This window comes from Myotis daubentonii, chromosome 12, assembly GCF_963259705.1.
Source record: "Myotis daubentonii chromosome 12, mMyoDau2.1, whole genome shotgun sequence".
NCBI lineage: Eukaryota > Metazoa > Chordata > Mammalia > Chiroptera > Vespertilionidae > Myotis > Myotis daubentonii.
In genome coordinates this window covers 12,735,070-12,750,570 of record NC_081851.1, presented here as the reverse complement: position 1 = coordinate 12,750,570, position 15,501 = coordinate 12,735,070, and the positions used below count along the sequence as shown (strand labels likewise).

Here is a 15,501-nt window from a genome sequence, read left to right as displayed (position 1 = left end):
GCGGGAGAGGAGCCAGGGCACCCGCAATGGGACAGGGAGGCAGGTGCACTCACCCCCGCCACCAGCGTGCTCTGCAGAAAGAGCTCCATGAGCTCTCGTACAGTAACGTCCATCCTGAGGCTGTGTCCACCGTCCATCGCTATGCACACAGGCTCTGGGCCCACCGTCTCTGTGCCCACCAGCTCTGCGCCAAGCAGTGCCAACGGCTACTCACCCCACATTCCAAATGGCTCATCACCCCACATTCTAAACTGCTGTTTGCACCACATTCGAAAAAGGCTCTTTGCCCCAAGTTCTAAACGGCTCTTGAGCCTGTATTCCTAACTGCTCTGGGACCCATATTCCAAAGGGCTCTAGCAGGGAACACAGCTGGGTCAGAGGCTGTGGCAGCTCCCGGCCAATGCTAAGTGCTTTGGAATACACAAAAATTATGACACACTCCCTATGAAATTTAAAATCATTCTGGGCACATAAAATATGAGGAAATATAAAAGGTCTATGTCTATATCCTATGTACTTATAAATGTAAATTAACCACTTCAACATAAATTTGCCAATCTCCATTTTTAATTATTTTTTCCATCAGCCAAATTGCAGAAATTTGATCAGTTCCTTTGAAGTAGCCATTCGTTTTATTAAGTCTGACCTAGTAGCTCAGCTTGGGAGTTCTCTTTCCCATCACAGTGAACGGAGACCCTCCAGTTAGTAGTTCATACATTACAACACCTAAACCCACCAGTCAGCTGCCTACAAAACGATTTGATAGAATATTAACTAGTAAGTAATTTAGAGGAAAGAAAAATGAACAAAATAAAGCTGCATATTTGGGAAATATTTTAACAAAAAGAGCCTGCGCATAGCTTTCTGTACAAGGAGCATTAAACTAGCACATGCAAGAAAGACATTTAGAGAACAGATATGCAGGTATGTCAGAACAAATTTAAACATCTAGGTTGTCAATCAATGAACTAGAAGTGTTTTAATTATTTTCTAAACTAGTAATCGTTTTATTTTGGTTAACTAAAAAATTTATTTTGATTTAAAATAAATTTAATTTTTTAAGTAAATGAAATCTTTGGACTTATGATAGAGGGGGGACAAAGTACCAGTTAGCATTTTTAGTAACTATCCAGCTCCAATAAATATTACAAATTCCCTAAAGTCAAAGAACAAAAATGAAAAAAAAAGCCCACCTGCAGGTGTTATTTTTTCATACTCACCTAAATCAATTCCTCTTATAAAACCTACCAAAAGTCTAACAGCCTTCATTTGTGGGAAGCATGATGAGATTTAAAATAATGCAAAACAAAATGTGACCGAAATAGGAAACAAATTTATAAATGTAGTTACCTGAACTGAGAACACAGCAAATTACATATAACTTAGAGATTCTTGATGAATTTCTTTAATAATTATGCAAATCAGGATTTGAATAATGGTTGATTATATGAGCTTATGCCAATGAGATATTAACTGGATACTAAAATTTTAAACTCTCTGCTTCCAAATTTCAGGGCCAAGGTTTCAGAGAAATGCAGCACAATTTATGGGACTAGAACTGTTTTAAAGAAAACACATAACGGTGACATAGAAAACAGGGTCAGGCAGACTGAAACCACAAGAGTGAGTGCAAGCCAGGCACAGTGATGAGCACGTTGCACACATTATAGCTCATTCAATCAACTCAAAGGCCTCCAGGTGTTCCATCAACTCCCACTGACTTAGCTGAACTTTGGACCTCAGGTATGCAGAAATTCTAGGAGTAATATAAGGTTTTCTATCCTGAAAACCGGTTCCATGCCCTGGCTGCTATGGCTCAGTTGGCTGGAGCATCATTCCATACACTGAAAGGTTGTGGGTTTGATTCCAGTCAGGCCATATACCTAGGTTGTGGGTTCAATCCCCAGTCAGGGTGTATATGGGAGGCAACCGATCAATGTTGCTCTCTTACCTAAATGATTCTCTCTCTCTCTCTCTCTCTCCACCTCTGTCTCTCTATCTCTTCCCCCTCCCCTCTAAAATCAATAAGCATATCCTCGGGTTAGGATGAAAAGAAAATGGTTCTATTAAATCTTAGAAAACTTAGAAAGTAATTTCCAAATTTTAATAGTTATAAATTCCTATCAAAATTCCCAGTAGTTTCAGAGAATACCTTGACTCGAACTAAACCAACAATTCAATTATTTTATTTATACAAGCAGTTTTACTGCCATCTGAGTCAGACCCTCAGAACGTTCTGCCGTTGGATTGGAAATCAATAGATACAGCTCTACAATCAGATTCATAGTTGTGGAAATTTGAATAATAGTCTTTAAACACATGATGAGTCATTAGCAAACATCTCTACACTTAAGATATGTGGACTGTACATGTGGGATTTTGCAAGAGAATGAGGAAGAGGGGAGGTGAGAAACAAAAAAGTCAGAATCCCTTACTTGGAGAAAGTTATTAATAAAGCAAAAGTGTTAACAACTGGACAGCCCTAACTGGTTTGGCTCAGTGGATGGAAGTCGGCCTGCGGACTAAAGCATCCCTCTCTGGTTAGATTCCAGTCAAGGGCATATATCTTGGTCGTAGGCCCGATCCCCAGTAGGGGACGTGCAGGAGGCGGCTGGTTGATGTTTTTCTCTCATCGATGTTTCTAACTCTCTGTCCCTTTCCCTTCCTCTTTGTAATATCCATAAAATATATACTTTTTTAAAAAGATAAAGAACTGGACAGGTGTGTACCCTTTCATTCATGATATAAAAATATGTGACCTAGATTTTATAACATAATTACTTAGAAAGCCTCTTCCCAGCCTTCATTTTGCAAATACAAAGAAAGTGGGAAGGAAAAAATTGAGCTCTTTAGAGCAGCAGTTGCCAACCTTTTGGACCTCACGGACCACCAGTGGTCTGTGGGCCACTGGTTGGTGACTGTTGCTTTAGAGGGCTTAGGAAAACAGAGACTATCTTGGATTTTCTTTCTCCAAGGAGTGTTACAATGATTATTTCTGTGGGAGAGATAATCAACAAAGTCTCCAGTATGTCTACAAAGTTAAAAGCACAATTGGAAATGAAAAATAGGAAAGATTCCTTTTTCAATGCCCTCTTACAAAGCAAATATCAACCTAAGGTGACACAGCCAACTATATGTCCCGTGTATTTTTCTAACAAAAATCAATAATGCCAAAAAGCGCTGTCCAAAATCATCAAGCGCGACTCAGACAGGAGCAGTGGACAGTCTGCGCATTCAGTGACTCCTCTGCACTGTGCTGTGGCTCAGCTGAGTCCTAAAAGAGCAGGCCCCATGCAACAGAAAATGAATGATTTTGGTTTTATATAGAGTTACCAGTGGTGCTTTGCTCAAGATACAGATTCTTTTCATGGAGATAACGTAAAAATTATTATATGAAGAATTAGTTGCTTTTGAAGTTTCCTTTAACAAAGTGTTACTCTATAAAACAAAAGATGATCCTCAGCAGTAAACCTTGAAAAAAGGGAAATCCAGAATGTCCTAACCTTTCTATCATCTTTTCCCTCACAACCCTAGAGACCATAATGTGTTCATGTATACAAAGCAAAGGAGAGAAAAGGTAAAGACAAGGCAACACCCGAAAGAGGACTCTGTTGAAAACTCTACCTAAGTTATTAAATAGGATTCTTATTTTACAGTTTATAGCGATATATAAAGATGTGTCAAAAACAGAACATAACTTGTCATGTCCTGAATCTCCGCCTCTGACAGTACCTGGTGCCATGTGTTCAGTAGTGCCACAGAACAAACACAACAAATCGAAAAGGTATGACAGGCAACAGTTTCTGGTGGGAGATAGGAAATTTTGTAGGTCATATTTTATGAACTACTAGAGGCCTGAGCCAGGCCTGCACCCTCTAACAGTCTGGGGCTCCCTGTGGGCAGCTGGACATCCTTAGCTTTGCTGCAAAGGCGGGCTCCTGCCACTGCCACTGCCTCTGCACTCGCCAGCTGTGAGCCAGGCTTCTGGCTGAGCTGCTCCACCTGTGGGAGCCCACTGACCACCAGAGGGCAGCTCCTGTGTTGAGCATTTGCCCCCTGGTGGTTAGTGCGTGTCACAGCATCCTAGCTTGGTCTTTCTGTCATTAGGTCAATTTGCATATTAGCCTTTTATTAGATAGGATGATATAAAAAGACTAGGATAACATAGCTAATTCTATTGTGATTGCTATTTATTGTAGCACCTAAAAAGAAATAAATGAAACACAGACCATATTTTATTTTTATTTATATATGTATATATCATAATTAAGTATTTTTAATATATTTATTAGCATCTACCTATGACACCAGGAGGTCTCAGTTTGATTACAGTCAGGGCACATCTAAATATCCTTTTTTTTTTTTTAGGAAAATCTTTATTGCTGAGAGCACTACAGATGCCCCCCTTTGCCTTCCAGGGCCCCCATCCACCCAGATCCCACCCCACTCCAGACCTTCACCACCCTATTCTCTGTGTCCTTAGGTAATGCATATATGCATATAAGACTTTTCCTTAATATCTTCCCATACCCCTCTCACTCCTTTCCTCTGAGATTTGTCAGTCTGTTCTGTTTCCATGCCTCTGATTCTATTTTATTCATCAGTTTATTTTGTTCATTAGATTTCTTGTTCATTTATTTTGATTTTTAAATTCAATTTCTTATAGATATGTATTTATTGCCATTTTGTTGTTCATATTTTTTTCTTTTTTTCTTCTGCCTCTTCTTCTTCTTCTTTAAGAATACCCTTCAACATTTCATGTAATACTGGCTTGGTGGGGATGAAGACCTTTAGCTTTTTCTTGTCTGTGAAGCTCTTTATCTGATGTTCAATTCTAAATGATAGCTTTGCTGGGTAGAGTAACCTTGGTTATAGGTTCTTGCTATTCATCACTTTCGTAATTTCTTGCCACTCCCTTCTGGCCTGCAAAGTTTCTGTTGAGAAATCAGCTGACAGTCATATGAGTACTCCCTTGTAGGTAACTAATTGCTTTTCTCTTGCTGCTTTTAAAATCCTCTCTTTTTCTTTAATGGTTGGCATTTTAATTACGATGTGGACCTCTTTGGATTCATCCTGTTTGGGACTTACTGTGTTTCCTGAACTTGTAAGACTATTTCTTTCACCATGTGGGGGACGTTTTCTGTCATTATATATTCAAATAGGTTTTCAAGATATTGCTCTCTCTTTCTTCTCCTTCTAGAACCCCCATAATGGGAATGTTGGTACACTGGAAGTTGTCCCAGAGGCTCCTTACATTATCTTCATACCTTTTTATTCTTTTCCCTTTTGTTCTTCTTATTAGGTGCCCTTTGCTTCCTCATGCTCCAAATCATTTATTTGATTCTCAGAATCCTCTATTCTACTGTTGAATTCCTGTAAATTATTCTTTATTTCAGTTAGTATATGCTTAATTTCTCACTAGTCCTATTTTTATGTCTTTGGCATTCTCACCGAGATCCTTGAAAGTCTTAATAAGTCCCTTGAATCTCTCATTAATTCCCTTAAAGCTCTCATTAAGTCCCTTGAAACTCTCATTAAGATCTTTGAGTGACCTTAGAACTATTTTTTTGAACACTGTCTCCAGGAGTTTGCTTACTTCCATTTTTTTCATTTGTGACATGTTTCATTGTCTCTGTACTTTGGCAGCTTCCCTGTATCTGTGTTTGTTTCTATGTATTAGGTAGAACTACTATGTCTCCTGGAATTGGTAGAGATAACTTGTATATTAGGTTTCCTGTAGGGCCTAGTGGCTCAGACTCCCCAGTCACATGAGAGGGCATTCTAGGTGTGCTCCTGTGTGGGCTGTGTGCACAGTCTTGTTGTAGTTGAGAATTGACTGCTATTGCTATCACTGGGAGGAATTGATTTCCAGGCTGATGGGCTGTGAGGACCAGCTGCATCCCAAATGGAAGAGCTTCTGTGCAGGAGACACCCATATGGAACAGTACTTGTTTCAGTGGGGCTTTGGTGCTCACTGAGCCAGCTCCTTGAGTGTGTTGCTTGTGGGTGTGCAGAGCTGTAATCTGTTATGATATGAAGCTGTCCTCCAGATTCATTAGCTTTGGGGCCTCCAGGAGGTGCAAAGTCAGCCACTGCCTGGGGCCACCTAGCAGCAGCTACAGAGAGATCTGCAGATGGCTGCTATTTGTTTTGGGCTACGAAGTGTCCAGGCAAGACCCAGCTGTAAAGCAAAACAGGCTGGTGCTAGTGCAGTGTCTTCGGCCTTTTATTGATAGGTTCGATGCCAGCTGCTGCTTGTTTGAGATTCTAGCAAAGTCTGAAGCCTGAGCCAGGATAGGCCACTCATATGGAAAATTGGCTACAACCAGCTTGGGTAGGGCTGCAAATTGGATGTGGTGAGGTCTCAGGGAATAACCAGGGTGGAGAAAACAGTGAGAGCCACGCTGATGGAAACTCAGATATGGCTGCCAGTCAGCTTTGTGACTGGGGAGGTCCCAGTACAGGAACAATGAACCTTGCAAGCACACACTTGACAATCATGCTGGCAAGTTACTCTCAGGGATCCTTCTTTTCAACAAAATTAGATGTTTATGTTTAAAGAGTCAGTACTTGAAAAATTAATGCATAAGTCGGGCCAGTGTCGCTCAGTGGTTGAACATTCCACTATAAACCAGGAGGTCACAGTTCAATTACAGTCAGGGCACATGCCCAGGGTTTCTGGCTCAATTGCCAATAGGGGGCATGTAGGAGGTAACCCATCAGGTATTCTTTCTCATCATTGATGTTTCTATCTCCCTCTCCCTTTCTCTCTGAAGTCAACAAAAATATATTAAAATTAACACATAGATATACATATGATAGGGTGTACACTTCGACAGGGCATAATCTTTGCAAACCAGTCTGAGTGTACAGTATTGATGCACAACAGCATGGACTGGTGAATGAAGCACAGAGCGATCTGCCACAGCTCTCAAATCTCCCCTGTAAGTACACCCCCTCGTCTCCTACAAGGTGGTGTGCTTTGGCCAGCAGCCATCTGGTCCCCTGGCAAAATAGCACTGTTAGAAGTGTTCAAACGCATCTCTGTCTGTAACGCTGCACAACAATGCATATCTAACAGCACTCATTCTGAAATGCAGGCTGAGACTGGAGGAGGAAGAGGTAGAAGTAGGATGACTTGGATGGATGTCAACGGTCCAGTCAGGAAGTGAGACCTAGACCTGGAGGAACACAGCTGTGCCGGACAACTAGCAGGTGTGACCAGCCACTCAGACACTTGATGGGAAAGGTTTGAACATTGGGGAACAAAAGCCGGAAAAAGAAAATGGGGGGAGAGCAGATTAGTGAGGGCTAAAGTGTGGGTGCAGGTGAGCTCAACAGGATATACATGTGTCACTGACAAAATGCAAACACTAAACACCAATGGGCAGGATGGTACGATGACTTCACAGAGGCCAGCTCCTATAGACTTGGAATATTCTTTAGTTAATAAATAAATGTAACCTATAAACTCCCCATTTGAGCCCCTTCACTAAAGATAAACCTGAAGTGCCACTATATTATGTTCAAATATAACTTAAAAAAGAGAAATTAGAATTCTTTAGATATCAAGAAAAAAATTATTCATAAAAGCCACTCAGGTTGGATGTTTTGAACACACGAATGGGATTATTTTATTATATCAAATTTTCTCAAATTTTAAATTCATTTGATGTCTTCAAAATAAAATATAACTTAATATAGCATTTAAAAATAGCAATGCCGTTTATGTTACTTAAGTTATTTAAGCACAGACATTCATTCGATGGGATTTTAACACAAATCAGCAGAGACCTGGTTTTATTTTTAAGTGACTCAAGGGCCACTCAGTGACTGGCGCCAAGGGCTTCGTGCCCCTCTCTTCCCGGGAGGCCCTTCCTGGCCCCACAGAACTGGAGTTCCATGGGCGCAGCGTCGGGAGAGCTCCTCGCTGGGCACAGGCTTCAGGGGCTGCCCTGGGCTGAGGCGCCGCAATGGCTTCCCTGGAACCGTCATTGCTGGTGCCCTTCACGCCATGAGTGAAGGTGAAGTGAGGAGTGGCCATAACTTCCCGTGTTCCCATCAGTGAACTGACCTGCTAGGTGGTCAGGCCCATGGCTGTCCCCGCATCTCCCTGCAATCCTGTCCTGGTCAGAACCGTGTGGCTGTGGGGGGTCCCAGTCTGACACGGGGGGGGGGGGGGGGCTGGGAAACTGGATCCACACGGGCTCGAGGAAGGCCAGGGCTCCATCACACCCTGCAGGGAGCAGTGGGCCTGGCAAGGTGAGGAGGGAGGGAACCCCGACCTTAGAAGGCGCCTCCCTACGCAGCTGGTGCCCCCGCCGGGAGGGCCAAGCCTGGCCTGCCCTGCTCTGCCCAGCCCTGGCCACCTTCTGGGGGAGGGAACGCACCTCCTGCAATGGGCGCTGCTCCGCCACAGGGCTGGCCCCGAAGGCACCAGCACGGACTCCTCACCGCGGGCTTAGCAGCTCCAGGGCTCCAGGACCCGGACCGCCGCCTTCTGTGCTCCAGCCCATGCCTGCCTCGCGCTTCCTGAGGCCATGAGCACTGGAAAGCCACCATCTTCCAGAGACAGGGACTCCACCTTCCTGCAGGGGCGGGACTTCCTGGGGAAAGCTGGGAGCAGGAAGGGGCGGGACTTCCTGGGGAGAGCAGGCAGCAGGGAGGGGCGGAGCTTCCTGGGGAGAGCAGGGATCAGGGAGGGCCGGCGTTGCGCCCCCTGCTGGCCGGAGGACCGCAGCCCCGGAAACGCGGCCACAGTGTGTCCACTCTCAGAAGCCTGGTCCCCTGATGGCAGTGAATGCAGAGCTAGGCTCTCACTTCAAGTCAGGCGGGTCTGGCTTCTCCTCTGGTAACGGGCACTTAGGGAATGTCTATTTCACATCTTAATAAGGTATGACTTGCAAAATTCTGCCTTGTTAATTCTGTGTTAGCACTCAAAAGCTGAATTCCAAATGTGTTTCCTTCTTTTCTGCTCTCAGAGTCCTAACCACACACATTCCTCTTGCCCAGGTAAGAAAACCACCCCCTTCCTTGCCATGAGATGGGTGCCTGTGGATGGTGAGGGTCGGTCACATACACAGCAATGAAAAGATAAAGGCACTTGGGCATCAAAAATACCACCCCCCATTCTGGTAATGTCTCCAGGAAAAGGGTTACATTTCACTTTCTCTCTGTACTTTCTCACGCTGCCTAGCACACAGTAGGGGCACTTGGGGGTGACCAACTTGTCCCACAGCCGGGCACTTTGGTCTTTGGCCAGAACAACTATTGGATTTCAGAAGGCTAGAGAAATGCCTGACTGTGGTACAAAGGTGAAAGAAAGATCTGCTCTTTAATAAAATCTTGTATTCATAGTTTCAAACTGTAAGTCATTGCTCCGTGTGAGAAACACCAGGACAGAGGACTGAGGGAAGGTTTATCTTCTAATAATGTGCAATGAAGGACATCTGTGCCATGGTGCTGGGCTCAAAGTGGTGGCGGGCACGCGATGGGGATGTGCCTCAGGATACAAGGGGTTGTGTCCTCGACCTCTGTCAGCGCCACACCACAGTGACTTGCTCAGATGTCCCCACCACTTGGCTGGGGCCCTCAGAGTTGGGGGCTGTGTCACTGGCACCTGCCTCATAACATAACTTCCGTCCTGGCAGTCCTCTGGGAGTGACACCCTTTTCTGTGTCCTTCACAACCAGAGCCAAACTCCTGCCTGGCTCACATAGCTCTGAGGGATCCCGCCCTCTCTGACCTCCTCTCACTCTGCCTGCCCTTGCTCAGGGGACTCCAGACACGCTGACCTTCTGATCCCTTGTGCACCTCAAACAGATGCTCCTTACAGCCAGTCCCCCCTGAGCAGTGGGCCATGCTCCTCTCAGCTCTTGGCCAACTCCTGGTTACATCTCAACCTTTGGGTCCCAGTTTATGCGTGTTCTTCTCAGAGTGACTTTCCTGGTCACACGGTCCAAGCAGCTTCATAGGCACCCTAGGATTTTCTCACAGGATCCCCTGTTTTTATTCTGTGGCCTCATCACAATCTGTTCATATGCTTTACCAGTTTAATACCTGTTCTACCTTGTAGACCTTGAAGGGGGTGTCTGGCTCCGTTTTGTTCGCTGCTGTGCCCTATAATGTAGCATATGTCAGGCATCATTGAATATGGATGGACGGGATGCAGAGCCCATGGGGTGAATTAGTGAATGAATAAACTGATGATTTAAGAATTATGGTATTTTCCACAAGAAAAAAAGTATAACTGTGTGGTAATGGATATTAACTAGACTTATTGTGGTGATCGTTTGCAATATATGCAATATAAAATCATTAAGTTGTATACCCAAAACTAATATAATGCCATATGTCAATTATATCTCAATTTTTTTAAAATGGAAAGAAGTATGATGGTGTTGATAATATTATTTAAGTTATTGATAGTACAGGATCAGAATGTTTTATGTTCAATTACAATATTTTTTACATTATAAAAATAATGTACAATCACTGCAAAAAGTAAAACTTAACAAGAAGATATACAAACAGTTAATTTTCCCTGTCCTCTCTATAATCCCTCTCCTTCATATTCACCAATGTTAATAGTTTTTATGTGTGGGTATTATTCCAGATTTTTACATAAATATATATGTGTTTCTTCTTTCATACATGTGTGTGCATGTATAGATTCTACCAGACTTTTCTAGAGAGGGAATTTACACCCCCTTCAGCAATGTGCGACTGAGTCCATTCTCCTCCATCTCAACTAAGAATGGACATCGTAATTTCTAACAATGTTTTCCAATCTCTGCTTCCTTGTGGATGAGGCTTCAGGGAAGTCACCCTCCTTCTGCAGTCCTGAGGCCTGAGAATGGAGAGCGGACCCCCCCCTTCTGATGGGTTGCACAGTGACCTTGGCTAGAACACGTGGGGAGCAGGTGGTGGAGGGGAGTGGGAGGAGGAAGTAAATGGGCCAAGGAAAGTGAACATGGACATAGAGGCTGTGTTAAGGAGACTGCCTTTGGCAGTGAGGATACACAACTTGCCGGACGGAGGTCTGGGTCAAGGGCGAGTTAGTGTATGCTGACCTACTTAAAGAAAATGTGTCTTAATGACCAAATACCTCCGTGTGTCTTTAAAAAGTGAGGGCAGTTCCTCACCTACCACACATCCTTGTCATACCCGCCAATTTTCAATGAGTCCTCCCTGTCATCTAATAGACCATCCAAATAGATCCAGAGACACAGGAGCATGGAACAGACTGTGGAATGTCAGAAGGGGTGGGAGTGGATGGGTGGGTGGGAAGGGATTAGCCAAAAACTTATATTCATATATGCATAACCCATGGACACAGACAATAGGGTGGTGGAGGCCTGGGGTGGGGGGCAGGGGTGGGCTATAAGGGGTCAATGTGGAAAAAAAGGGATATATGTAATACTTTCAACAATAAGTTTTTAAAAAATAATAGTCAGCCCACCTTTATATTTTGAGACCTTTGTCTTAATTGAGAGAGTAGGTTTTAAGGAGCCACACCCACAGCAGGGAAAGCATTGGAAATTCTGGGAGAGGGACTGACGGTGGACAGATTAGCCTGGGGAGAAAGGAGGTGGTGCTTATCACACACAGAGGCAGGGTTTGAGCTGTGACACAGCAGGCAAATGCATGCTCTTAGGGGGTGGTTGCAGGGGAGGAGAGATGGGAATACAGTGCTGATGTAGCTTCTCTGTGTTGGTACTCACATCCTAAATAATAAAAGCCTAAAATGCAAATCGACCTAACAGCAGAATGACCAGTGGAATGACCAGTCGCTATGACACGCACTGACTACCAGGGAGCAGGCACTCAACACAGGAGCTGCCCTCAGCCCTCAGGCCTAAGGCCAGCCAAGGTGGGTGCCAGTGGGGGCCCCCAATTGCCCTACTGGTCACCCCGCAGATCGGCCCTGATTGCCTTGGGACCCTACCCATGAATGAATTTCATGTACTAGGCCTCTAGTATAAAATAAAAAAAAAAAACCCTGTCTTTAAAGACCATCTTGGTATGTTGAATATATTGCATAACCCTGTTACAGGTGTCTGGTCTTCTGCACCACTCCAGGAAGAAATTTTTGGGCATTAGTGGCATGGTTTTAAAATGAGTGAGAAAGTAGAACCTAGTTGAGAGAGAGAGAGAGAGAGAGAGAGAGAGAGAGAGAGAGAGATATGTTATGAGCCATCTGAGTCCCTTGACCCTTGTAGGGATAGAATTAAAGTATGCATTACTTTAGCAGTAGGTGACTAGCATAATATGGAAGTAAAAGAAAAAGTCCAGTGATGTTAATTCAATTTATTTGGATTTTCCTTCCCCCAACCCCCAAAAAAGCTGTGGAGTGGACTCAGAATCAAAGTGAAAGTAATCTCAGAGATCATAAAATTCAAATCCTAGAAGTGTTTTGAGGTCTCCAAGGTTATTGTTTGGCCCATGGAGTTGAGTTGTTAGGTTTCTTGCAGAATATTTTCTATGACTTTTAATAGTAGATTTTTGAACCAATGCTGACAGCTATTTCTTTAATGTATCTATGGCAGAGAGAAAAATTCAAGTCCTCAAAAGTGTTCATTACATCTGACTGATGTAGGCAGAAGTTCTTGTGCTTTATAGTAGAGTCCCAGCTGCAGTCATGGTAAGTGTATACTCCATAGATTCTGTGTAAATAAAGGTAGGGCTGCTCCTCTCTCTCTCTCTCTCTCTCTCTCTCTCTCTCTCTCTCTCTCTCTCTCTCTCTCTCTCTCTCCCCTTCCCTCCCTCCCTCCTTCTCTCTCAATCTTTCTTGCTGCTTAATTAGCTGTATTTCAATACCATAATTTGCTTGCATGCAATAAAATTGACATGTTTAAGCATGCAATTAAATGGATTTATGGATTTTAGTAAATGAAGAGAGTTGTGCACCCATCACCACAATCCAGGTTTAAATTCCTCTCATCTTAAGAAGATCCCTCGGATGTGGTTTGCAGTCAGTCTTATTCCGTTCCCAGCCTCGGGCAGCCGCTCCGCAGGCTTCTGGCCTTTGTGGGGTTGCCTTTCCTGGACAGATTACAGAAGCGAAATGCAGTTTTTGTGGCCCGCTTCTCTCACCAGCACAATGTTTGCTGGGCCCCGTGTGTGGCGCCTGTGATGCTGTAGTCATCTCTGTGCCATTGTTCATGGTGCAGATGCACTGCGTGTGGTTTATCCCTCAACAGTTGATGGACATCTGCTCTGTTCCCACTTTTTGACATTGTGAGTTACTGCGCTATGAACACTGGAGCTAAGGTCTGTGTGTGGACATATGTGATTTCTTTTTCCTTGGAGAGATTGTTAGGAGTAGAATGGTTGGGTCAAATGATAAATTCACATTTAACTATTTAAGGAATTGCCAGACTGTTTCCATTCCCACCAGCCACGTCTGAGGGATGCAGTTTCCTTCTCCTTGACAAGTTCCGGTATTGTTGGTCTCTGAATGTAGCCATGCCAGTGGGTGTGAAGGGGTTTTAATTTGCATTTTCTTAATGACTTACGATGTTGAGCATCTTCTCTTGTGCTTATTAGCCACTCATTTATCTTCTTAGTGGAGATGTGTATGCATGTCTTTGCCCATTTATTTACCTCTTTACTTTGAAATAATTATAAATCACAGGAAGTTGCAAAATAGTAGAGGGGTCCTGCACTCTTTTTGCTCCAGAGGTAACATCTTACATAACTTTAGTACATAATTCAGTACATGATCAAAACTAAGGAATTGGCATCATATTCAGGCCTTATTCAGGTTTTATCAGTTTACATGGATGTGTGTGTGTGTGTGTGTGTGTGTGTGTGTGTGTGTGTGTTCCAGGAAGTTCTCTGTGTGTAGGTTTGTGCAGACACCACAGTGAAGGTACAGAACTTCTGTATTACCTTAAAGCTCTCCCTCATGCTTCTCCTTTATAATCACATACACCACCCCCACTTCCACCCCTACCCCTGATGACCACTAACCTGTTCTCCATCTCTATACTTTTGTCACTTATAAATCTATATATCTAAAAGCCTAATATGGTAAGTGTCCGACCATTCAACCATTCGACCAGTTGCTACAATGCGCACTGACCACCAGGGGGCAGACGCTCCAACTGGTAGGTTAGCTTGCTACTGGGGTCTGGCCAATCAGGACTGGGCAAGACAGGCTGGACATGTCCAGGAGCCAACCTCCCATGGTCCCTCCCAGGCCTCTAATATATTTCTTCTAATTGCTTTCCTTTCAATGTGCACGAATTCATGCACTGGGCCACTTCCATATATATAAAAGCCTAATATACTAAGTGTCCGACCATTCAACTGTTCGACCAGCCGCTATGACATGCACTGACCACCAGGGAAGATGCTCTGACTGGTAGGTTAGCTTGCTGCTGGGGTCTGGCCGATTGGGACTGGGCAAGATGAGCAGTACATGCCCTGGAGCCCTCCTGTGGTCCCTCCCTGGCCAGCCAACCTCCAGCGGTCCCTCCCCAGCCAGACAGCCCTGATCAGCCCTGATCAGGACTGGGCAAGATGGCCCTGATTAACCCTGATTGGCTCCAATAGGTCCCAGTTGAGACTGGGCAAGATGGGCTGGACATATCCTGGAGCCCTCCCACATTCCCTCTCCAGCCAGACAATCTCCTGTGGTCCCTCCCCAGGCTGTAAAATATTTCTTCCAATTAACTTCTTATCAATGTGCATGAATCCGTGCACTGAACCTCTAGTGTTATATAAAGCAAAGGCTACAGTATGAAACCTTTTGAGGTGGGATTTTTGCAGTCAGTATAATACCCTTGAGATCATTACAGGTTATTGGATGAGTCAGTACTTTGTGTTTTTGTAATTTAATCTTTAACTGCATTAAGTTTCAAGAGAGTAATCATAAAACCCAGCTCATCTTTGTCTCCATCACCAACATACAGGCAAAGGACGCTGAGCCAATGGAGATAAATGCAGGCACTCTTCTTGATAACTTGAAAATCATTATGTGTCATAATTTTCAGACTTTAAAATAAAACATGTGTCCTTTTTTCAGAAGATAGACACCATGTTGGTCCCAGAAAGCAGTGGCAACCTCGTGCTGTACACGGAGTAGTTCGGGTGAGTCAGAAGCAGCCTTTGGTGCCTTTGTGGGACTGCCTCCTCAGCTATGACTTGGTAATGTTGCTTCAGTTTTATATTTAATATTTGTTACTTATCTGTAGGATTGGGTAGAAGGTGTTCTAAGAGTTGAAAATGACGTCTCCAATGTAGGTTGGCCCTAAGTTGGAGATCTAAGACTCACCGCCTTGGATGGATTGGCACTGGGAACCTGGCACAGATGGTGAACCAGCAATGGGTACAGGTAGATAGTTTTTAAAAAGTTAAGCTGAAGTTTAACAAGGAAGGTAGTTTTGAAATTGACATATGGGCAGCTTTGCTAAATCTCGGAGGTTTTGTAAGGACTCATTATATGAAATGTATACTACGTTGGCTGGGTCTTTTATCAGTTGTAAAATTTACACA

The 15,501-nt window shown here is 43.9% G+C and overlaps 1 protein-coding gene across 1 annotated transcript in view; it reads right to left on the bottom strand.

Annotated features, from left to right (window-relative positions):
• LOC132213896 (protein Daple-like) overlaps positions 1 to 137 on the bottom strand; it is a 48,790-nt gene extending 48,653 nt beyond the window's left edge. Inside the window, 1 exon segment of the mRNA XM_059660777.1 lies at positions 54 to 137. Coding sequence (XP_059516760.1) covers positions 54 to 137 — 84 coding nt within the window.
• Between the last annotated feature and the right edge of the window lie 15,364 nt (positions 138 to 15,501).